This window comes from Mercenaria mercenaria, chromosome 15 (assembly GCF_021730395.1).
Source record: "Mercenaria mercenaria strain notata chromosome 15, MADL_Memer_1, whole genome shotgun sequence".
NCBI lineage: Eukaryota > Metazoa > Mollusca > Bivalvia > Venerida > Veneridae > Mercenaria > Mercenaria mercenaria.
The window spans coordinates 64,985,713-65,010,811 of NC_069375.1; the positions used below are offsets into that span (position 1 = coordinate 64,985,713).

Consider the following 25,099-nt stretch of genomic DNA (forward strand, 5'->3'; position numbering starts at 1 on the left):
CATAATCAAAATGACACTGTATCAGAGACATTACCAAAAGCTTCTTAGTATGAAGATCCAAGAACTGGTTCTTTCTATGAAGGAATTTTAACCGAGCATTAGACTTTGTAACCACTGAACGTGCAATTTCATCACCAGATAGATTTTGGTCTAATGTAGCACCCAGATACTTCACTGAACTGGTTGCTTGAATGTTTGTACCATTACAAGAAACATTTAAAGCATTTTGTGTCTTTAACCTAGGCTTAGACCCAAAGAGAATAGACTCTGTTTTACCAAGATGGAGTGAAAGCTTGTTGTCAATAAGCCATTCACTTACATTTTCCATTTCCATAAATAAACTAGACTCAATATCAGCTATACTTTTACCATATACAAGAATTCCAGAGTCATCAGCATACAGTAATAACTTATTTTTGACCACAGCTGACATATCATTGACATAGATTAAAAATAAGAGGGGACCAAGGATTGAACCTTGGGGAACCCCACAGGTTACAGGGGCACGATTGGAATGGACACCTGAAACAGCAACTAACTGGTGTCTATCAGAAAGACATGATTGGAACCAGAGAACAGCATCTGACCTAAGGCCAATTGCATTCAGTTTCATTAACAAAATACTATGATTAACTGTATCGAACGCCTTCTGTAAATCCAGCAGAACCATTCCAACCATGTTACCTTTATCCATTTGAAACTTGACAAAATCTGAAAGATGGATAAGACAGATATCCGTGGAAAATCCACGTCTTAACCCCGACTGAAAACTGTATGAAATTTTTTTCTCATTCAAGTAACCTTCCATTTGATCATAAATGACCCTTTCAAAAATCTTGGAAAGTATACATAAAATAGACACAGGACGATAGTTACCAACATCGGATTTATCGTTCTTCTTATAAAGAGGGATAACCCGGGCATTCTTAAGATCATCGGGAACAGAACCCTGGATAATTGAAAGATTGATAATATGAGTCAAAGGACTGGCTATAACTGAAGCACTGTCCCTTAAAAACCTACAGGGGATGCCATCTAAACCAGTAGCCTTATTAGCACTGAGTCTGTTAAGATACTTCAGAATCTTGTTTTCAGAAACAACTGAAAATGAAAAACTATTTGGAAAAATACCTTTAGATAAATAAAATTTATTTACAAATGATTTACCATATTTAAAACAACTACTTGGCAGTTTTTCAACTAATTTTGATGCAACGGTTACATAAAAACTATTGAATTTTTCAGCAACATTTAAAAAATCAAAGCTAACTTCTCCATTAATTTTCAAACCAATGTTGCTAGAAGAACTAACACCTTTCTTAGATGGCAAACCAAGCTGTTTTAAACATTACTTGTCAATGGAAAGGAAGGAGTGTTCCGGAAATGCTTGTATAGTTGGTTAATTTCTCTCTGTATTTACCGAGAAATAAAACTCAATACACTCTGTATAGTTTATTGTGTTATATATCCAGCAGCATAGTGAACTAGTATAGGGCATGTTAATATATGTTACATCAAAACAGAATAAAAAGGTATGCTGAAAATATACCCTGATTACAAGTAATATCGGATATGGCATTTTGTCCTGCACTATAGGAAAATTAGTTCTAGGACTGATAAGCCCTGTCAGTATAATTTTGACTGACTGAGGATAATAAAGTAATAAAGTTGGACGAAAGGTTTTATGACGCTTGTATATGTAATGCATGTATGTGTTTACTTCATTTTTACAAATAATTTCAATTTCTGCGATTTCTCTATTAGGAAAGACCGTTTATAGGTTGCCTGCGTGTACTAAATATGTTCAGATTAATTTGTGCATTTAGAGGTATGTAGTAATGCATAGTTAGTAAAAGCGATAGCCTTTCGCTGGTTTATTTTTATGGGCATATTGAATACATCTGAGGGCAATTTGAAAAAAATATAAAAACAGTAAGTGTCTAGAAAGGACCGTTGGTGGACATTCGAATTCCTAAATTCACAGCATATTATATATGGGCATGCTTATTCAAGTTCAAGCTTTCCATATGACCAGCAGAAAGTTGAAAAACGGGTAAGTTAGAAATAACCCGAAATGTACGGTACCTGTGAATTAGTCAAAGCATGCGTAGGGACATTCATACTTCGGAACACCTACATACTTTGTGTCTAGGTCAACTGTTACAAAATAGAAAGAGAAAATCATTTAATGTCATACCTGCTAAACAACAGAACGGTACATTTCTTTAACAGATCATACAGAACTTGTGGTAGAACTAACATTAATAATTTTCAGTGCTAAACACTGTAGAATGACAGTACTTTAGGGAAATTTCTCTAGCTGGTAATAATTATGGGCAAAATTGAAAACAAGACTTCAATGTATACAGGTGAGTGAAAAAGGTTTTACATGGATTTTGAAGTGGTAGATCTATTTCCAAATAATAGCAGGGTTTTGAAATTTAGAAATTCTTAAGTTGGTTCTTTTAAAAGATTTTACCTCTACTTATGAAATAATGACTAAAAGAAAATAATAATATAATTGAGCCGTGCCATGGGAAAACCAACATAGTGGGTGTGCGACCAGCATGGATCCAGACCAGCCTGCGCATCCGCGCAGTCTGGTCAGGATCCATGCTGTTCGCTAACAGTTTCTCCAATTCCAATAGGCTTTAAAAGCGAACAGCATGGAGCCTGACCAGACTGCGCGGATGCGCAGGCTGGTCTGGATCCATGCTGGTCGCACACCCACTATGTTGGTTTTCCCATGGCACGGCTCATATATTAATTATCCCTTTCATAATATAATATATTTGAATTTATCTTTGGCAGCTGTTTGTTATTACTTGAAAACCGATCGAGAAGGTACATAATGGCATAAGAGAATAACATTACAAGAGCCGATAATGACATCACCAATGTTCTCATACACCCCAAACTGATTGATTTTGATCTAAATCACTGAAAGTGTTAGATATTAGAACTACATTCAATGAATTTCAAAATGCATCATTGAATTGAAAGAACTTGTTGTAAGAATATTTTTCTGATATTAATATGTATTATATCTGTTATTTTGGGAATTCTGTCTAGTAAAACCCTACCGGTTAGCTCAATACTAAGAGTGCAGATCTACGGATCGCGAGGTCGTGAGTTCTTCCAGACGAGGCGTACGCACTCTACCGCTGATTCATGTGGTGAGGTAGCCAGTTACAAGAAAATGGTCTAGTAAAATCGCATTTGGATCGCTCTTATTCGGACATCCATAATCATTGGTAAGAAAGATTGAATGTCCTTAAAAGTTATTACACTGTTAAATGGTCAGAGAGAGAGCTAACTTTATAAATTTGCAAAGACCGAAATTGTAATGTTTTCAAATACGGGCATTTGCTTAAGTAGATTTTGATGCCACCTACTCAGGATGAGAAAACCGATACAAGATACAAGATACAAGATACAAGATACAAATTTTTATTTATAGTCGGGTTGTAAACAATAATAACATTAGCTATGAATAGCTATTAGCCGACTTAACAAATAACAGTCACATTACAATACAAACAAATAAGCACATAGAAAAGCACATGAATTATCAAGCATAAAAGCACATTATACATAATACAACTGCAGGACTTCAAATTATACAATGTAAAAGCTGAGAGGTTTGTGCTAATCTTGACCAAAGTCTAAAAATAAATTAAGATCTAATCAGTAAAATTCTGAAAAAATTAATATAAGCACAAGAGTGCACCAGCTAAAAAATGTCTTCAAAAATCAAATATCACCTTGAATCAGATTCAAAGAGACCTGATTAGCACCTATCTCTCAGGTAATATATTAAATAGTTTCTGTAAAAATGCAAACTAAATCATATACAATTTAAACAGAAACATGCAAACTAAGCAAAGAACAAAGCAGTTACCGGTTGCAAAATACATAAGCATATAATTGGTATCTAGCACAACTATAAGCTAGCAGAGCAAATAAACAATGGCATGCTGAAGTATGCAATTGGAAAGCTATGTATTGAAGTTAACAGTAAACAAAACAAACGACATGCAGTACATAAGAAGCATTGGCATAAATACAGTAGCAACAGTTATGCATTGTTGGCACAACAAGAACAGCGGCAACTCTGTCCGTTCCAAGCACTGATCAAGCTCCGGAACTGATTTAGGTTCGACTCGTCTCTAAAATGTTGAGGAAAGGAGTTCCAGAGCTTGGCAGCGCAAGAACGGAAGGAGTTGCTACCATATCTTGTTGTCCTTACCTGTGGCACTTCTGCAGTGTTTGTATACCTAAAAGAGTAAGGTTTATTATCAATATTTATAAGGTCATGAAGATAAGCTGGAGTCTGTTTATTAATTATTTTAAAAGTTTCAATAGCAATTGTCCTTAGACGCCTAACTTTCAAAGATGGAAGCCGAGATTGATTTAGAAGAGTTGCATAATCTGAACAGTAGTCATTATAGATGAAACGTAAAGCCCTTTCTTGTATTTTTTCTATTTTCTTAGTGTTAGTTTCTCCGCAGAAATGCCAAGCCAATGGACAGAAGTTAAAATTTGACATTATAAATGAGTAATAAATGTTAAGTTTACCTAATTTACATAGATTATGTCCAATGCGTTTTAATACATTCAACTGCCTAGATGCTTTTTTGCAAATACTTGAAACATGAGAATGAAAATTAAGTTTAAAATCTATAGTTACTCCTAATAGTTTTACTTCCTCATCACATGGAATAATGTTATCATCTAGATTGAAGGAAATATTACATTTCTTTGTCTTATTACCAATAGCAATAGCTTGGAATTTGTCTGGGTTTGCCTGCATTTTATTATTTGAAAACCATTTAATGAGTGATAAGCTATCATTTTCCAAAGTAGTTACAACAGTATTAATATCATGGTCTGCATGTGACAGAGTGTTGTCATCAGCATAATTATATAATTTACTAACTTGTACAAAATGAAAGATATCGTTTATGAAGATGTTGAAAAGAATCGGCCCTAAAATGGAACCTTGAGGAACTCCTTTATAGATGTCTTTAAAATCACTGCTAAATTGACCTAACTTAATGCACTGACTCCTATTACTAAGATAACTTTGTATTAATTTTTGGGAATTTTCGGATACACCATATGCTTTAAGTTTCAAAATCAGTAAATCATGTGGTAGACAATCAAAAGCTTTAGAAAGATCCATTAAAATTGAGGCTACATATTTGTTCTCATCTAAGGCTTGTTTCCAATCTTCAACTATTCTTAAAAGGGCCGTTTGACACCCATAACCTGACCTAAAAGCGGATAAATACATGTTAAAATGTTGTTCAAAAAAGTTTACAACTTGAGTATTAATAGCTCTCTCAAAAATATTTGATAAAATTGGTAGAATACTGACAGGGCGATAATTCCCTTTCTCTAGTGTACTTTTCTTTTTATGCAGTGGTGTCACCTGGGCAATTTTCAAGCTATCGGGGAAAACTGAAGTTGAAAAGGATTTATTTACCAGAAAAGTAAGATGACCCGAAATTACTGGTTCAGCCAGTTTAACAAGTTTTGAAGATAAATGGTCAGCTCCAGTAGCTTTCTTTATGTTTAACTTATTGATTTGCTTACAAATGAAATTTTCTGTAACTGGCTCAAAAATTAATTCTGATTGGCATGGTTTATTATTTAAAATAGCAGCAATACTTGGATGGTCTTCATTTGGGATAAGATTGTCATTACCAATATCTCTAGCCACATTTACAAAAAAATCATTAAAAACTTTGCAGACTTCTTGTTGATCAGTAATAAGTTTATCTTTTTCTAATAATATAGTGTCCTTAAGATTTAGTACAACCTTTATTTGTGAGGAAAGGTTTTACGGTTGACCAGAAATCTTCGGATTTGCACGCCCCTACACATCTATCAATAAAGTATTTATTTAATGATTTTCTTCTCAAGCTAGTTACTAGATTTCTATATTTTCTAAAATTTTCCCAGTTTTTAGTTGTTTTATTCTTTTTAAATTTATTGAGAAACATTCTTTTTTTATAAATAGCTTGTTTCAAAGTTTTATTCATGAATGGTACTGGCTTCTGCAAAACCCTTTTCTTTTTCAAAGGTGCATGCTTGTTTGCTACATCTAAAAAAGTCCTGCTAAAATCATCATATAATAAATTCACATCATTCTTTTGGCAGTCTAATTCAGAAATATGACAAAGTAAGTCTTGATTAAAATTTTCAACATCAAAATGTTTAAAACTTCTGTATGTGCAAAATTTATTATTCAGTTTTTGGACATCATGTTTAAACTGAGCGCCAATAAAGTTATGGCAGTCACTCAGACCACAGTCAAAGTTACATGTATTGGAAATAAGATCTAAAACCTGCCTTTAACTGAAGGAATTATACCTGTAAATCATTACTTTTGGGCACTTCTTTCTAACTTAAAAAAAACCAAACAGATTTACCATATTTCCCTCAGCAAATTGTCATCAGCAACAAATGTTCCTGTGTTGTAAATTAATTTATCTCAGGTCAAAACGTTTAAATACGTTTTGTTTTGATACAAATGTGGCAGTTGTATTAGAAACAAACACAGGAAAGATTTATTTATTTTGTTGGGTTTAACGTCGCAACGAAACAATTATATGTGATATGGCGATTTTCCAGCTTTGAGGAAGGCCCCAGGTTCCCTTCTGTGTATTATTGCATCATTCCCTTCTGTGTATTACTGCATCAAGAGCGGGCACTCAGATAAAACCACCGACCTTCCATTGGCCAGCTGGTTGGAAAACTCATTAGCATTTTATTCATCAGCATAGAGTCTTTTCACATCGTCGTCGCCAAACATGTCTGGATAACTGGAATAATGTGATGTCCAAACTTCTTCAGACGCAGAACAGCAGAGCTGCATCCTTGATTATCGTCTGAATCTGCACGACTTTCAGCTACCACACCTATCTGATAGAATAAGACAAAGTAGATAAATGATACAACCATATCTATAAGAAAGGGCACTGTAGTATTTTGTCTTGGTAATACGCCATTTTCCAACCGTATTTCAGTTATGTAACGACAAAGATGCAAAGGCTCGAGCAGAATTTTATCTTGAAATAACATGCAATGGACCCCAAGTTCCTAAAGAATAACATGATATGACAAAACTGTATACATTACCATTGTATACCTCTGGGTTAGGAGCATTTCTGCGGAATGAATAAACTTGTATTTTATAAACTTTGTAAAATAAGTAAAATAATAACAAGTCTCAGAAGTGAAGTGAAATAAAGGGAAATAAAGATATAAGCAAGAATCATTTTCTGAGATAAGGAAACCAATAACATCGGTTTCAGGAACTCGGTCGAAACCGCTTCTAAACTTATACAATAGAGACTGACCGATATTTTATCCGTCGTTCAAACATTCCTCATGTTAAGAAGTACAAACCCCCATCCCCGACTCCCATGTGAAAGTGTTATTATTTCTATTAAATAGATACATGTAGTATAGAATATAGACACATAGTTTGTTTTATACAGCTATGCTCGCCCCACTAAAGGCGTACAATTTCCTAACTGTTTGATTCTAAGTTACGAAGAACTTTCCGTTTTGACCGGCCTTAATAGCAACTTGACTTTCAGGACCACTCTGTTCAAATAAATCATTTGTAAGAATTACAGTTTCTTCGAGTTGATAATTCTTCCAACGTAAAGGACAAATGCGTGCAATTCATTCAGGAAAAAAAAAGTGATGGGGTATGATAATACGTATATACCTTTGTTTGTTTTTGAAGCCATTTGTCAAAAACTTGGTCACATTCGAGTTCACTGTCAACAATAAAATATGTCTGCTGCTGATCTTTACACAAAAGTACTTGCAGCATTATTATCCTGACGTTTGACAAGTTTCTGTATTTTTTTTCTCATAATTAATCATATAATTACACTAAGCAAATTCCTAATTGGTCAGTTTATATTGAATTAAAATTTGTTAATAATGCATGTATTCACACGAAATTTTACATACCGATATTTAAATATGTACTGCAGCTAATAATTGATTTATTTTTGGCCAACTCACGGTCATAACGGTCATAATAACAGTATTTGACATTTCGACCAATATTGCATATTTTGCACGTGCAGGGCATGTGCACCAACATGTAGTTGACATTACCAGAGAAAACATTTGGACAAGAAAAGTCTATATTTTCAGTTATTTTAATCAGCGGGAAAGAGAACAATAAACTCGTCGCATTGTGCATCAGAAAAATGAAACCAAATCGCTAAATCTTCCGCGTTCCATTGCGATAGACTTACTTCCTTATACTTTAGATATTACAAACAAGTCATTTGACATACGCAGGATTCAACAAAACTAATATAGATGAACCTTGAAAAGTTGTTATACAGTTTCATTCTATCTTTTAATTGTGTTGTAATTTGTTGATTCATTAATTCTTTGCGTTTATAACATGTAGACAAATGAATTACAACGACCAACGGAGTAGTTACAAATGGTAAGTAGCTTCTTTTTTTCCATCTTTTAGTTGTAATATTTAGCAGTTTTGTTTTGATGTATTGATGTATTGGGAACACGGTAGGAATTAATCTACGGCCATGCTTGAAGAGAGCGTATCATTTGAACACTGTATATTGTATTGAAAATTAACGTTTTTGTACACTATTTTGTTAGTTTGTTTATAAGGTCAGTGAAGATGAGGTAAAGGGGTATTTTCTGAAAAAGAATGGAAACATGACTAAGCTTCATGAGTGTTAAGTGCCAATCAGAAAGTATTTCTAGCTTAATGAGACGTGACTGAGGCCTTCTTTAACTGAATCTTCTAACCCATTCAAGGCACAAAACGAACACTGTATGAAGACGGTGGCTAAGATGTATATGTACATATTTCAACTGAAACTTTTTTAGATATTGTTTAATTGACAACACAAAATTGTCAAGAATCTATTTATAGAAATGTTAAATTGAAAGGTTTCCATAACAGATTTAAAACAGACCAATCGCTAAAGCATGAGAAAACTAGTCCCTGGAACGCAAAAGCATATTGTACAGATCTTCGGGCACCGTTAAAACGTTTTAACAGTTTCCTATGTTGAATAAATAATATGATTAAGTGTTACAATAGACAGTCTGTAAATGCTGAGTAGTGGCCGTTAAAAAACTGTCCGTTCTTATAGTGTATAATATAGGATATGGTGTTGTTATAAAAATGAAAATATTCGAAAAGAATTGCGAGAACATAATACCGACTTGAGTCTTCGTGTTTAAACCATTTTAATAGGTTAATTTCATACCCGTTAACACGTAATGCGAACATGAATATGCAATGTTATTTCATTGAAATAAATCTTGATGAAATGTAATACGAAAAGATTTGGTGTAAGTAGATACAGGACAAGGGAAAAATGTTTTGCTGTTTAATGCAGTCACTCGGTACATGTACTGATGATCTCAGGTTTTCGATGTCAAAAAAAACCCCGATCTTATAAACAGGATATACATTCTAAACTAAACAGTGATTATGATATTTTCTTTACAGTTTTTCAAGTCTGAAGGTAGTAATTTACAAACAAACAAATAGTTATAAATTTAATACAAGAAAGCAACACTTAACTTTACAAATGTACTAGAGAAAAATATCAATGAAAGACCAAGGTCCCTGAAACATTTGAACGTAAATTAATCAAAGCTTTTTGTGTTTTATTTAGACATATCTGAAATTCGAACAAAGATTATTTAATTACTTTTTTGTATTCTCAGTTTCTTATTACACCAGTAGCCTATTCTTAGATTTAATAAAGTAATTAAATAATGCAATTTATTCTTTTAAATGTTTTATTTTTCACCCTAACCGGATGTACGACGTTCAAGTTAACACAGTATTAGAAAAAAATCGTATATCCGTCACAAGAAATATTTTTGTAATTTCTAAAAAAATATCTGTCATTAAAACATTAAGTCAGTAAAAAACGTTTTTCACATTTATAATCTTCTTTTAATGTTTTGTTATTAATACTAGCTCGATCGTTTGAGGAAAACTGTGGAACATGTTTTTATTCTAATTGCTTATTGTTTTAGCGTCAAGTAGATCTCAATTAACATTTTGTTCAGAATTTGTTCCAGGGGGAATATCAGTCAGAGTTCTATCTATATGCGTAAATAATATAAAAGCAGGGCTGAATACTCTGTTACGGAAAACGTGACTACAACACACTAAGCTAGGATTCGAAATAGATTTTTATTGGCAAATACAAAATTGGGTCACCTTGATTTTGCAAATGGTTATCACGAAGCTGACGTTGACGTAATAAAATATACTAGGCGTCATTGAAAAGTTACCACTTAATATATACCTCTTTACTTTTTTAAACAATATCGATGTGACTTTTTCATGGCCTGTGCGCGGTCTATTACTCAAAGACCCTGTCTGATCATGTATCCTAACCCATTTCATGGCTGTCAGGTGAGAACAGCACATACGATGTGCAATTTCACGACATGAAAGTTCGGCGTCAACCATGCCAATGGCCTTTTGGCGTTGATCGTGCCTTAAACGTGGCATTCTTAGCAAGGGCATCCTGGTTTTTTTAACCTATTCCTTTTAGTCTGTTGACTAACTTTTAAGTGCAATGAATGATTTGAGACAGAATTTTCTTACATGTCGACATTGCTGGAAAAAGTCATTCTGCACGTGCAGCCCGTGTCTCAAATGAAGTTAATCGAATTTGACAACTCTTTATACCAGTGACGTCTCAGTTGCGTCAAAAATGTAGTCGTGTATGCTTTTAACACAGCCCAATGCGATTTTTAAAATATAAGGGCCATTAGGGTGGCGACCTTTCAGTGACGCTGAGTATATTTGACCTACCACACGTTCAAACCTACGCCGCAGATTGTTTGGACTACTTCTAGTGCCTCTCGCATACATCATTTAACGAACAGTGTTTAATCATGTCCCATTTAAGCAAAAAGCTATAATATGCCTGTAGCACATAAGAAACCTTTGTATTAGATCGTATTCAATGAAAGAATTTTGATAAACTTCTAAATAATTGGAAACAAATTGAAAGAATGAAATATTTGCATTTTATGGATGTAGCATTTCAAATTCACGTCAGTGTAAATATGATTTATATTTAGTACTTTAAAATAGAGAGACTGTGAAAAAAAAACGCATTAAAGCCAATGACTTTTACATTGACATCGCAATTTTCAATAATTGACAACATGTTTATATAATGCTTTGTTATCCACGAAAAGATTCCAAGACCTTAGCTAATTTAGCTTATAAACTAATATTACAGGCAGATAGCAAACTGATATATGCCGCCATAGACCTCGGTACCTCCTTCTCCGGTTGGGCGTATTCAACGAAAACGGACCCTGAAAAAATATACGTGAGAAAATGGTACCCCCACTATTCCTCAATTGCCACTCAAAAGACACCAACTTGTGCTCTTATACGTCCAGACGGATCATCATTGGAATGTTTCGGCTATGATGCGCAAAGAAAATTTGAAGAGCTTGCCAACGACAAATGTCATGAAAATTATTACTATTTCAACGATTTCAAAACTAAATTATATGCGAAATACAATCAGGTAAAATATGCTTTGGTGATTTTCATTTCAATTATTTGGTCCTTTCATTACACATTATGTCAAATTATTTTATTTAATGATAAATAAATTATTTCATCACAGACACACCCGCAAAAATAACCTACTTCAACCTACTCGTTATATTACAAATAGGGGCACAACAATCCAAACTGTTCATTTCACGAAAATATACAACGACAGAACGTTCGCTTTAACAAAAAGGTTCCATTCTTCGTTAATATCAATTTCTTTATAACTCTCCAGCAGTGAATTACCTGAGAAAAAAATGTTGTAAAGGGGATAAAAAATAACTTTAAACAGCAGTCGTAAAATAGGAATCAAGGTTTACATTTCTTTGACATTATGTAATATGTTGTTTGTATTTAGATTACAAGGAGAGGTAATCAATCTTTGCTCAGTATACATATACACAATATAAGTCATGTACTTTAACTCCATTGAATATCATTTATATGGACGTTAAAATCATACTGTTTTATCTGGGGACCACACGCCATTTTCCATGGAATTATACTATATGTATCATTGAAGGTTCCATGTACACCATCGTAAGAACATATCTGCGGTTGCTTCTTAATTGTTTTAGATAATAATTGTAACATGTGCAAATGTTTAGATCTGCTCAAGTCGGGACATATAGAGGTTGGGAACGTTTAGCATTCATTTCCACCATCGTCAATTAACAGGTTGAATCAGAGCTTTCAACATTTTCATTTTTGTCTTCTTGTGTGACCTGTGGAGTTTCTACCTTTATATTTAAATTGAAGTGTAACTGTATTAGGTGGGAAGATGACTGTGACTTTTGACATATATATTATTGACCTAATGTAATTATTAACTGACCATGCAATTCTGTTTGACGTTTAATGAATATGTTTCAATTTACATCACTGTTAAAGAAGTCAATAATAAACACATACCTTAATATCGTGAAAATTTTAATTTTAATATACAGTATGTAGTTATCAAAGCATGTTTATTGACTGACTCAATTGTTTTGTCTCCTGTAACCATTCACCTAGGTTTCTATTGTACTTTAACTTAGATGTTTATCAGTAAATGGCAGCAGTCAATATAAGGCTAATGCTTGGAGAGGAAGACATTACATAATGTTTTTTCTCTTTCAGCCGTTAGAAACTGGTATGAGACTTGTTGATCAGTTAGGTCGACCTCTTCCTGCTATAAACGTATTTTCTGCAAGCATCAAGTATTTAGCAGACGATATGTTCACAGAGTTACAGAAAAGTTTACTAGAAATAAAACGAGAAAATATCCAATGGATTCTGACAGTTCCTGCAATTTGGACAGACAAGGCAAAATTTTTGATGAGAGAAGCTGCGATCAAAGTACGAAAACAAGCTTTTGAGTTAAAAATGCCATTCTTTGCAAAATTTATGTAAACATTTTTTTTTCTTAAAAGGTTCAAATGACCTCAAGTATTGTGATTTTTTTAAAAAGTACCAATGTGAAGACAAAGAACATGTGTTACAGATTTTCACTTCGTTTCTTATTTCTTTAAGAAGGGCAAACATCTAAGTAAAAGGGCGTCTTTAAAAGAACGCTACTCGCAGCAATGTATGTATAGATATGTTCACAAAAATACATATTCAAAATACAACGAATAGTCAACGATAGCAAGACATGTTAGGGAACAACTGTCATTAGAAGATAACCTTTCTTGTTTACCTTCCAGGCTGGTATAACAACCGATAGTTTGATAATGGCACTGGAGCCAGAGGCAGCATCTGTATGTTGTCTACGTTTTGATGTACGTGCTGTTAATGCAGAGTCTGATGTTACATTGTCATCTCTGGAAGTTGGTAGCAAATATTTGGTCGTAGATGCAGGAGGTAGTACCAATATCTCTATCCTTACCTTCCTTTTCCATCAAACTCCCTAAAACAATTGCGTTTTACTTTCCAGAACTCCCTTTAGTGTTGATACATTCAAGTCAATAATAATTATCTATTGCAAACCGACTGTAGTGCATTAAGGTATTGGACCCGTAATGGAGTATCTCCTTTTTGAAGAGTATTCAATTCCTACCATAAACCTACTTTGACTGCAATTTTCAGGGGTGGTGGGGGTCGTAGGTTCAAACCCCACTGGGACCAATTTTTTTTATTTTTTTTATGTTTTCTTTTTTTCTAGTAAGTTTTTACTTCTTTCAAGACTAATTATGGATGAATTGTATAAAAGTTGAAAATTTTCATTTAATAAGCGATTGTTTTGCTGTTTAATGTGAATTTACCTCTGAATCAGGAGGGGTAGAGTTAGACATCTTTAAAAATACTGAGTTACGTGCGGTAAAAGTTCTCTACATGTATTTTGCCTTCATTCGTTAGATTACATGTTGTGAAAGAAATGCAGGTAGGTTTTACTATTGCCCCAAGGTTATTTTTGAATGAAGTGAGCAAAATTCAAAACAGACCCACCGGATTCGACCTTAATTTTTCAATGTTGGAGTTGAAATTCTGTCTCATTAAAACTGTTTACTTGAGGCACTCTAGACAAAAATAATTTTTAAAGTTTTATTTTGTGTTTTATAATTGTTTAACAATAGTTTGATGTTTCTTTTATCAAAATTAATGTTGTAATGAATTCTCTGCAAGCATTTTAGATTGTGGCCATCACATCGGATTTTGTCTCTTCTTGAGCGTGAGGAAATACCATATATAATACCATATATTATACAAAATTTACAAAAAACGGAACGATGAAAGTTGTTTAAAATTTGCAACACATTGTGAAACATGGTCAACTTTAAGAATATATCAAGCAAATGCCATTTTCAAAAAATTACTATTAAGGGCCCAATACCTTAAATCCGAAAGGAGAAACTACCGAAAACACTTTTTTCACGTGTCGTCAGGTTGATACATTATTTGCTGTGAGAATTAAAGGTTTGAAAACGGCACACACATGAAAGCCCTTTCGTTATGTTCAAACTAATGAAAAGAGCTATTATTGGTTGCGGGTGATTGGTCAGCGACCTTAACCACTCGGCCACGGAGACCCCTTTTATTAATGATAAATCAATGATAAAGCAGTTCTTATTCAACCTGTATCCACTCACACTGACCATTTAGATTATATAAGATTTATCAATGATAAGGTATTCCAGCCCATGGTTACATTACAAGCTAGTTCAGACAGAGTTCATCTTAGATATGAGGCACATTAACTTTGTATTTGTTTCTCATTCATATATATATATATATATATATATATATATATATATATATATATATATATAGAGAGAGAGAGAGAGAGAGAGAGAGAGAGAGAGAGAGAGAGATTGGCATTTAAACAGAAAATAAATCTACCAAAACCCGCAACCATCAGACATTTCAAGGCTTTGATTACATTTTTTGTTCAAATAATAAAGATAGTTGGAAAGGGAAACTTTGTCCTCGTACAACTATTAATGACTTTAAATAAGATAGTTATAGTGCTACGAAACGTCCTTTACATACATTCTTATTTCTTTACAAAGCTGTATTTAAACTTCTGGACATTTATAAGAAATAAGTCCTAGAAACTATTTACTGAAATAAACAGTACCATAAATTATGACTAAAAGTCGTTTTGCATGTAAGTACGTGTAACTTCACAGCGAAACACAAGATCATATATTACATACATTGGCATATAACATAGTTACCATAAAACAACTTTTGTCTTCACCAGTTATATAATGAGAATTTATTCTTGACTCCACTTTTCGAACATGTCTTAAATCCTGAAAATATAATTTATATAAATTTTCTAACATGAATACAATAACACATTATAGCACGCGCCATTCCCATGGTAAGGGTCGTCGGGACAGTTTCTTAAAAGCATACATATATTTTCTATTAAACAAAATGAAAAACCTAATTTTAGTATCCTATTGCTTGTTGTGCATGAAAAGATGAAAGTTGTAATAATAAAAACGCGGCGACCAATGAAGGAAAGTCTTGCAATTTTCTTTCGAAGTAATTATACATTCTTCGACTACTAAATCTGTAAATGAGCCGCGCCATGGGAAAACCAACATAGTGGGTATGCGACCAGCATGGATCCAGACCAGCCTGCGCATCCGCGCAGTCTGGTCAGGATCCATGCTGTTCGCTAACAGTTTCTCCAATTCCAATAGGCTTTAAAAGCGAACAGCATGGAGCCTGACCAGACTGCGCGGATGCGCAGGCTGGTCTGGATCCATGCTGGTCGCATACCAACTATGTTGGTTTTCTCATGGCACGGCTCAAATAATGCTTGAATCGTTTATATCAGTTATCCCTGGTAGTAGTATATTAAAACTTTAAAGGAAAAACATGCAAGTGAAAGAATGTAATTTATTTTAAGCAAACGTTGATTTCAGGAGGAACGATAGACCTTACGACTCATGAAGTTGCTTCTTCAAAATCCATAAGACAAATTGTAGCTTCAGGTGGCAATGCCAGAGGCGGAAACACGATCAACAGAGAATTTGAAACGTTTTTGGCCGAGGCTATATCTAGCGACAAATACGATATGTTCAAACAAAAACACACCGAAGACTGGTTATACTTCATGGCTGACTTTGAAGGGAAAAAGAAGTATTTCGATCCTGAAAAGCAAACGAAACTTACCGTGAAGTTTCCAGCTGCCCTGAGGGAGGTGTATATCTCAAAAAAAAAGAAATCACTGCTAACCAAATTAAATATAAGTACTTCTAAGAAAAAAAGTTTTGAGGAAGCTATTTCGGAAACTGGATTTGGAAAAGATGTAAGCGTTAAAGGAGACAAACTTATCTTTTCGTCGGATATGTTCTCCAGATTTTTCTCCACAGCAATAGAAGGTACAATTAAGGAAATGAAAAAGCAGTTTAGAAAACTGAGTGAAAGCGAGGTTTCCTGCATTTTTATGGTTGGTGGATTTTCAGAATGTATATTATTGCAACAAAGTGTTAAATCTGCGTTTCCAGATCTTCCCATACTCATTCCCAAAGACGCATCTGTAGCGGTGCTGAAAGGTGCTGTACTTTACGGACACAATCCACCTGTCGTTTCAGAGAGAGTGGTAAAGTACACGTATGGCGTCAAAGCTTCTGAACCGTTCAATAAAGATCACCCATTTGAAAAGGCTACCTTCACCGACAGTGGATTGATGTGTGTCGACATATTCCATAAACATGTAACCAGAGATCAGCTTGTGAAAACTGATGAACCTCAGAAAACAATAACATATTATCCAGTTGATAAAAGACAAACATGTGTACGTTTCGACATATGTGCATCCAAGCTACTCGAACCGAGATATACTACCGACAAAGATTGTCGAATCATTGGAACTGTTAAAGTACAGCTTTCGCAGACTAATGACGCACGTAGGAATGCCATTCTGGTATTTTTTGCGTTTGGAGGAACGGAAATAGATGTAACAGCGATAGAAGAAAAGACTGGGAAACAAGTGAAAACAAATGTCAGTTTTCTTGAATAAGGTAGTGATAGTTATGGTATTGATGTATTTATTTTATAGCAGTCTCATGTTTTATATACATCTACATATAAAAATAACAATTTGTTTATTAACTGAATGACAACCTCATGTTTTGGCAAAAATGGTTTTAATTCCTTACTGCATAAATATAGTAATGGTGTAATTGTTTTATCTTAAGATAGATTATAAAGACAATCATACCTCCTCGTAAGGACAGATAAGAAGATAGAAGAAATATGTCAACAAGTTTCTAACGGGATGTCAAAGCGCAGAACTCGAATTAGCAAATTACAACAGATTCGGGTCGACCGAGACCGTTATGGAGACAATGAAATATGCAACACCCATTATGCGCCTAGCATCTATGGTAAATTGACAATCGTTGTAAACAAAACTGTTTAGACATTTTCATTTCAAATTACTGTTGTATATATTAATGGCAGAATTGGTATACGTATAAATTTCATGTTTAGGTATACTTTCTTTAAAACAGAATAGTATGACTTTAAGTTTACATAATGGTGTTTGAACGTACTTTACTTAGCACTGGAATGTGTTTTCTTCTGACTCTTGGTAATTGTATGAGGTAACCGTACTAAAATATTTGTAGATCATGTAATATATTTGAATATGACAGAAAATGGGTACTCAAATGGCAAAAAAAAATGAAAATAAAAAGTAAGAAAAGTATATCTGTTACCAGGGAAACTTTGATGTTTTAATACCATCTGTCATCTTAACCTATATTTTAGGTAAACTAAGATTCATTACGCTAGCTATACACACAATCAAATAAAAAAATGATGCAACTTAATACGGAAGGATACTCACTGAATATCCTGTAATATTTTCATTGGTGTATAGATTCATTCAACCAAGTTTGCTATAAGTTTTACTTGGTTGCGTTCTTTGCTTCAAAATGATCTTCATATACAGTGTGGGCTGGATTTCATTTTTGTTTATTTTAGATTTATTGTTAAATCTTAGAACAGCTTAGTCCAACTAATTGTACGCGCGTCGCGATATATTTTGATAATTTTTGCACAGGTCAATATCTCTCCGGTAAATGTCAGTCTGTGAAATCGGTCTGCCTTGCAGTCAAAAATTGAAACTAAGAACAGATGGGCATAAGCTGCTGAGAGTAAAACGACAAAACAAGCATGCATCAATCTGACATCACACATTCCATGCCATGGGTTCAGAGATCTTTATCAAAGTTTTTCTTTGTATTGGTCTTTGTACATGTCTGAGTGCATAGCTTTACAATGTTATTTTTGATACTAATATATTATAGATATGTTTACACCAGAATGGGATACTATCTTTAGACTTCTTCTATGTTATATTATTATCAAATAATTATTTTGTTATATATGTAAACACAACCAAAGATTTTCAGCGTTAACTTTGAGATACTCATATGTTCAAATATTACTTTAGGATTTTGACTCTACAAGTATTTAATTCAAATCATTTTGAAAATTTCGCAAAAAAAAAAACAGAATTATATTGCAATAATTCATTGACCAGTGTTATCTCAAGTTTTTTTTGTTTGTTTTTTTTTTTTTGCATTATTTGTTGTTTGTATGGGATTTAAACGTTTTTGTGAAGATATCTTAACATCGGATCAAAGGTTACTGCCCTAGAGATATTTTAATGTAGTCAGCTGATTTGTGTTATGTTGTAGACTAGCCAATAGACTAGCCAATAGACTGATAACAAAGAATTTGTCAAACATTTCATATTTTTGATCTTTTTTTTCTTTTTCATTTTTTTTTGTAAAAATGACTAATGCGAGTCTATTTTACAGATTTTCTCACAGAACTGATTCTAATAATATCAGTCCAGTATCTTCCGAAATATTCTGGGGAAGTTGACACTTTTGTCTACTAAATTATTCCAAGATAATTTGGTATATCATGTCACAGGTCAAGAGTTATATCGTTGGCCATTGATAGGTAACAGATTTTGACTTTTACTCAAGAGTTCAACTAGGTATTAGTTCTCAGAAATAATCATGAAAGCTGTAATTTGAGATCATTAAAATGAAACAGCAAACAATATGGTTTCATAATTACTGGATGGTACAAATGAAAATAATTTGAAGATGATGATATATTTCTTTTTGTATTTCTTTTTTCTTCAATTCTCAAACAAGGTACTAACTCAAATGCTGATTAAGATTACTCAAAAGTTAAACATCATTACATGACTTAAATATTGTATGTTTCAAAAAAGTGAATTTTTATCAGTCATTTTCAGACATTTCTATCCCTTTGTCTCCTAATATTGGTTCTGGCCAGTTTGCTCTTCTTATTATTGCGAAAGATGTTATTCATTAACGAGACATGTATTCATGCTGTAAAAGCAGAAATTTTGCGAGGGTTTAATTTTCACTTTATTCGCGATATCCCCCACCTCGCGAAAATTAACCATTAGGATAATGCAAATCAAGCAAATCTCGTCAATACATAAACGTTCCGCAGCATATCAAACAGAAACAGCCATATTTACAAAAACTGAATATGTTCTGCGTTTCCGTAATAACTATAAGACAGATTAAATTTCGGACGAAAAGAACAAACCACATTACTGTTTAATTCAGAACGATACGATTACTTTCGTGTTTGAAGTGTGTTTGATAAAACAAACCGAGGTCTAGTATGAACAAAATGCAAAATCTAATACAGCAAAAGAGAAATGCTGTAAAGAAATTGATAAGTGATGTTACGATAATAATAAAGCAGGTGCTTCTGTAATAATGGACAAAGAAGACCACAAACAAATTGTTATAACAATACTAGATGACAAGGCTTAATATGAGAACCTTAATGCTGACCTTTCAAAATCTGACAGAATGAAATACAACAAAATGATCGTCGAATTTCAAGACTACCTTACAGATAAAGAAATAGATTATTCCAAAACCTTGAGATAAAGACAAGTAACTTTTACGGTCTACGAAAGATCCATAAAAGTAAACAAAAAAGTTAGTTCTGTAAAAAAAGCCGCAACAAAATATTTTGAAGTCACAAATGTTACAGGCTTGAAATTAAGATACATTGTTGCTGACCAAGCGTGCCAAACACACAGACTCAGTGATGTTTTAGATATTTTACTAAGACCACTTATAAAAACTTTCGTAGCTATTTACGAGATAGTACAGGTTTTCTAAACTCTCTTCCATAAAAGATTTAAGCAGGAACTATTTTAGAGTCTTCTGTTAATGAATCTCTATATTTTATATACCTTATGTGTTAGGACTGGAGGCATTACACTACTGGTTAAGTCTAAATCAAGAAGAGAATACCTAAACGTGTCAATAATGAATTCATCACGGAAGAAGCAAAATTAATACTTATGAATAATACATTCTACTTTAACAGCAAATACTACAGGCAAATTAAAGGTACGGTTATGAGGACAAAATTTGCACCGGTCTATGCTACACGAGTTATTGGCTATCTTGAAAACAAATTATATAATGAAGTTTCTTCTGAATTTGGTGAGGAATTTAAAAAGCATTTTAAAGATCACTGGAAACGATTTTTGGATGGCATCTTCATTTTATGGACACGTTCTACTGAAGACCTAGAAATTCAACAAAAAATGGTTAACAGTTTCATTGAAAATCTAGAAGTTAAAATGAACAAAAACAGCACTTAATTACGCATCTTGGATGTTTTCCATTTACTTAGAAATAACAGTTTATTATAAACCAACAGACAACAAACAATATCTCTTATTTTATTCTTGTCACCCGAAACGCACAAAAGAAAGTATTCCGTTTTATCTTGCAAGAAATATATGTGCTATAGTTTCAAATACATCCCAACGTGATATCGACTTTCAGAACTTAGAAAATATCTTATACTTCGCAGTTACCCTTTGTCACTTGTGGAAAATGGCATTAGGATGGCGCAAAGAATCAGAAAATGTGAATTAATACAAGTAAAAGAAAGAGATGATACTCCAAAATTCCACTCGTATCAACACAGAACCCGGAAAATGCAGAATATTTTAGCGTAATCAAAAATTATCTACCGATTTTTAAAAACAGATGAGACAGTGAGAGAAATTGTAGACAAACACAAATTGATCAAGAGTAAACGGTAACATGCTAATCTAGCACTAAATCTAACGACGAAAGACAAGAATACCGAATTTAGAAAATGGCAGAGTGAATTGTTGATTATGCCCTCATCTTCTAGAAGGGAACATATATCCATTTCGAATTGGCGGATATTTTAAAATAGAGTTTTCAGCAACTTCCGAAATTAAGAAGATGGTATATGTGATACGCTGGTTTGGTTGTTAAGAACATTACACAAGAAAAATCATCAATGTAAGAAACAGGGTGGCACTTCATAATCAATATTTATGACAAGCAGACACGGCGATGCTTCCTGAGTAAGCAAATATATAGCAAGGTGTGCAAAAGACTGTACACCGAATTTCCACATATTTCCATTTTATATTTAATGGAAATTTATAAATAGACGACTAATATTGTCCAGCTTGTTTTTGTTTGTTTTTATTATAATAATGACAGTATTCATCATTTAGAATAACATGGTAGTTGAGAAGATAGATATAAAGAGGTTTATTACTAATGACTGATATCGGTGAACGCATCTTCTGTATGTTTGATGTTAATTCTTAATTAAGAGTACACTAGTACTTTCACTATGTTTAGTAAAACACACTTGACAAAACAACCAATGAAGTATATTCCCTCAATCAATTTCGTTTTAAATTAAAATATTTACTTTACATATATGTATGCTGTTAACATGACTTATAGGTCCACTGGGCCAGATGCTTATTGTCTTTGTATATAACTATTTATATGTACAGTATGCACATGTCACTATAATAAATAACTTACTTCTGTATGAGCCCGCCCGCTTAGCTCAATAGGGAGAGCGCTGCTCTACGGATCTCGGGGTCGTGATTTCGAGCCCTGGGCGAGGCGTATGTTCTCTGTGACGATTTGATAAAAGACATTGTGTCTGAAATCATTCGTCCTCCACCTCTGATTCATGATGGGAAGTTGGCAGTTACTTACGGAGAACTGGTTTGTATTGGTACAGAATCCAGGAACACTGGTTAGGTTAACTGCCCGCCGTTACATTCTGAAATTCTGTTGCAAACCGGCGTTAAACCCCAAACAAACAAACAAATACTTATATATGAGGTAGTATACATACATACACATTCTTCAAGTTGAACAGTACATACCTACTGTCATTATCAATGATTATGAACTCATTACTTAAATACTAATTTCCAGTTATAACAAAACAATAGAAAATGAACAGTGAAGGGGTCTCCTTGTTTTGCTTTTTACATCGAATCACTAGCCCATTATGGTTATTGGTTCGAAACCTTGCTTGCGATGTATAATCATTTCTTGGGAGAAAGTGATGGAGCAGAAGGTCGGTGGTTATACACAAGTGTCATACTGGGCCTGAAATAATAATTGTTGGAGGGGCACATGGGGTCTTCCTCTAGTATCAAAAGTTGCCGTATGACCTATAATTACGCCGGTGTTATCTCAACCCCATCAAAGGGTCGCCTGGGATATTTATCATTCCCACCATAATGTAAAAACAGTATCATCCGTTTCGTTCATAGATAAGGCCCCAATGACGATAAACAATTGAAAAGCATTAAATAAATCCATCATAATGATTGTAATTATATGATTTTAGAGAAGAAGCTCTTATAGATAATCTTTGTATTATAACTGATTTTGTCAAAGCAATTATTGTAAACTATTTCAATAACACTTTATCATTAAAGGTCCTTAAAGTGCATAATTAAAGGCAAAATAATCGGATGCTTAAATCTAAATCTTTCAGTAGAAAAGCGGTGTTTTTGCTCAGCTTGTATATTTGATTGATTTGTTTCTGTAGACTAAAATAAAAGAAGTTGATACACTTTTTATGTGATAGTTATCCAGCATTGTCAATAACTGCTTAAGAGCTTCATAACATATGTTACATCACAATAGCTAAAGCATTATACGGACATAAGCTTAGATCTAGACACAATGGTACGTCTAATTGAATTTTATGTGTAAAATGTCTGGTTGCATGCGAAAGACATCAACCATAATTGATCGACGATTTTTTTTTAATGTAAATATAATGCATGTATGTCATTACTTGACTCACAAATATCCCCCAAGTAAAAATGCAGCATTTTCTTTATAAGAAAGCCTGATCCGATGTTGCGCTTGAGAAACTAATAGTACGAAGTCATCCCTTAGGGGACATAACACAGACTAACATAGATCTATATAACTTAATGTCACATACCAGTGTTAATAAACTACTTTAATTACTTTATTTGTTTCAATAATTATATTTATAACATTTGTAAGGTGATAATGACAAAAGTACATAATATTTTAATTTCTATTTCGTTTCATTTGAACAACAACTTTATACCTCTTTTTATAACAAACGGATGAAAAGGAATTTCATTAAAGCACAAATGTAAGTACCAATCATAGAGGACAACGTAATGCATGAACAGGTACTAATGAAACAGTTGTACCTTGTTAAAACAATGCAGTTATTGCCAGCTTAGCTCTAATAAGTAAGTGATATGAGTAAGGTTCACTATGCATGACTTGGAAACTTTTGATTTAATGTGACTACTCAAAAGGGATACTGACCACATTTTTAACATTTGTAGGGATTAATTGAAAGAAACGTGTAAATTGAAACGCTAAATTGCTAATTTAACCAATTCTATAAAAAAATACATTTATGTGCAACTTGGGTCTATAAGAAAGACCGACGGATTAATTTTTTGTGTACTGAGTGGTTATGGTTACTGACTTCGAATCACTTTCCCTTCTCCGATGTGAGTTTGAGCCTCGCTTGGGGCATAGAATTCTTCATGTGAGGAAACCATCTGGCTTACGGAAGGTCCTTGGTTCTACCAGGTTGCCTTCCCATGATAAAATAGTGTATGGAAGGGCACCTGGGATATTTCTCCATCATCAAAAGCTATGTGACCTATGTGTATGTCGGTCTGATGTTAAACCAAACAAAAACAAAACAGAAACTTGAATGAATGAATAAGTTTAAGTAAATGACTCCTTACAATGATCGCAGTTTGTGCTATATGGTTGGTCTGCAATGAATACCTGGTTGCTAGACTAAAATCAAAACATCGAAAAAATATCTGAGCATTAATTAGGAACGTCATGTAAAGTAAGCATATACGTGTTAACGCTGATGAATAAAAAAAGTTGAATACATAAAGACACTCTCTGGTTACGAGTGAACCTTTGATGTAAGACTTAAAAACGAAGAGACGTAATCAGCTTACCAATGTTAATATAAACAGGATAGATACAAACCCTTTCAAGTAAAAGTGTGACGTAAAATAGAATCATACATCGATCACTTTTAGACATATATATTCCGTTAACTTATTATAATCATAAGTGATTGGTTTACTCTCTATATAAACAATACAACGCACTCTATTGCATAAAATTTTTAACAATGCTTATAGCAAAATACTGATACAGCTGTAAAGTACAATGTACGCAAAAGACATGCATTTTACAAAAGGAAAATGTTATCAGTATAATTGATAGAAAAAGTTGGCTAATTTGTATTACTTATGGTCTATATTTTTCCATGCAAGAACAAATAATGGGTCTGTTGTAAATGTAATTTACACCCAAATAAATATGCTCAAACATGCAATTCCTACACTATATTTATATCTTTTTTTTTTATTTCTCATTCAACTTTTTCCAATTTAGCATAATTATTTTTAATCATATTTTTAAACGATTAAAACTAGTTTCTCATCTGACTGACGACGCGTTTGCTATAAATAACTGTTGTATTGCCAGACAATTAAGCATTTAAAGGTTAAAACTTCTAAACAAAAGCATTATCACCCGTGAGCTTTCTTAAAGACCCACCTTGTAGTGTTCTTGTAAGAAGTTATTTTCATTCAGTTATTATTATTTTGTACAGCAAGCCTCT

At 33.3% G+C, this 25,099-nt stretch overlaps 1 protein-coding gene across 1 annotated transcript; it reads left to right on the forward strand.

Moving 5' to 3' along the window:
• The first annotated feature begins 8,310 nt into the window (after positions 1–8,310).
• LOC123556890 (heat shock 70 kDa protein 12A-like) lies at positions 8,311–18,818 on the forward strand. Its single transcript, XM_045347956.2, has 6 exons — positions 8,311–8,488; positions 11,295–11,591; positions 12,740–12,958; positions 13,306–13,462; positions 15,979–17,079; positions 17,257–18,818. Exons 1-5 carry the CDS (start codon positions 8,486–8,488, stop codon positions 17,076–17,078), a joined length of 1,776 nt encoding a protein of 591 aa, XP_045203891.2. The 5' UTR covers positions 8,311–8,485; the 3' UTR covers position 17,079; positions 17,257–18,818.
• The last annotated feature ends 6,281 nt before the right edge of the window (positions 18,819–25,099 follow it).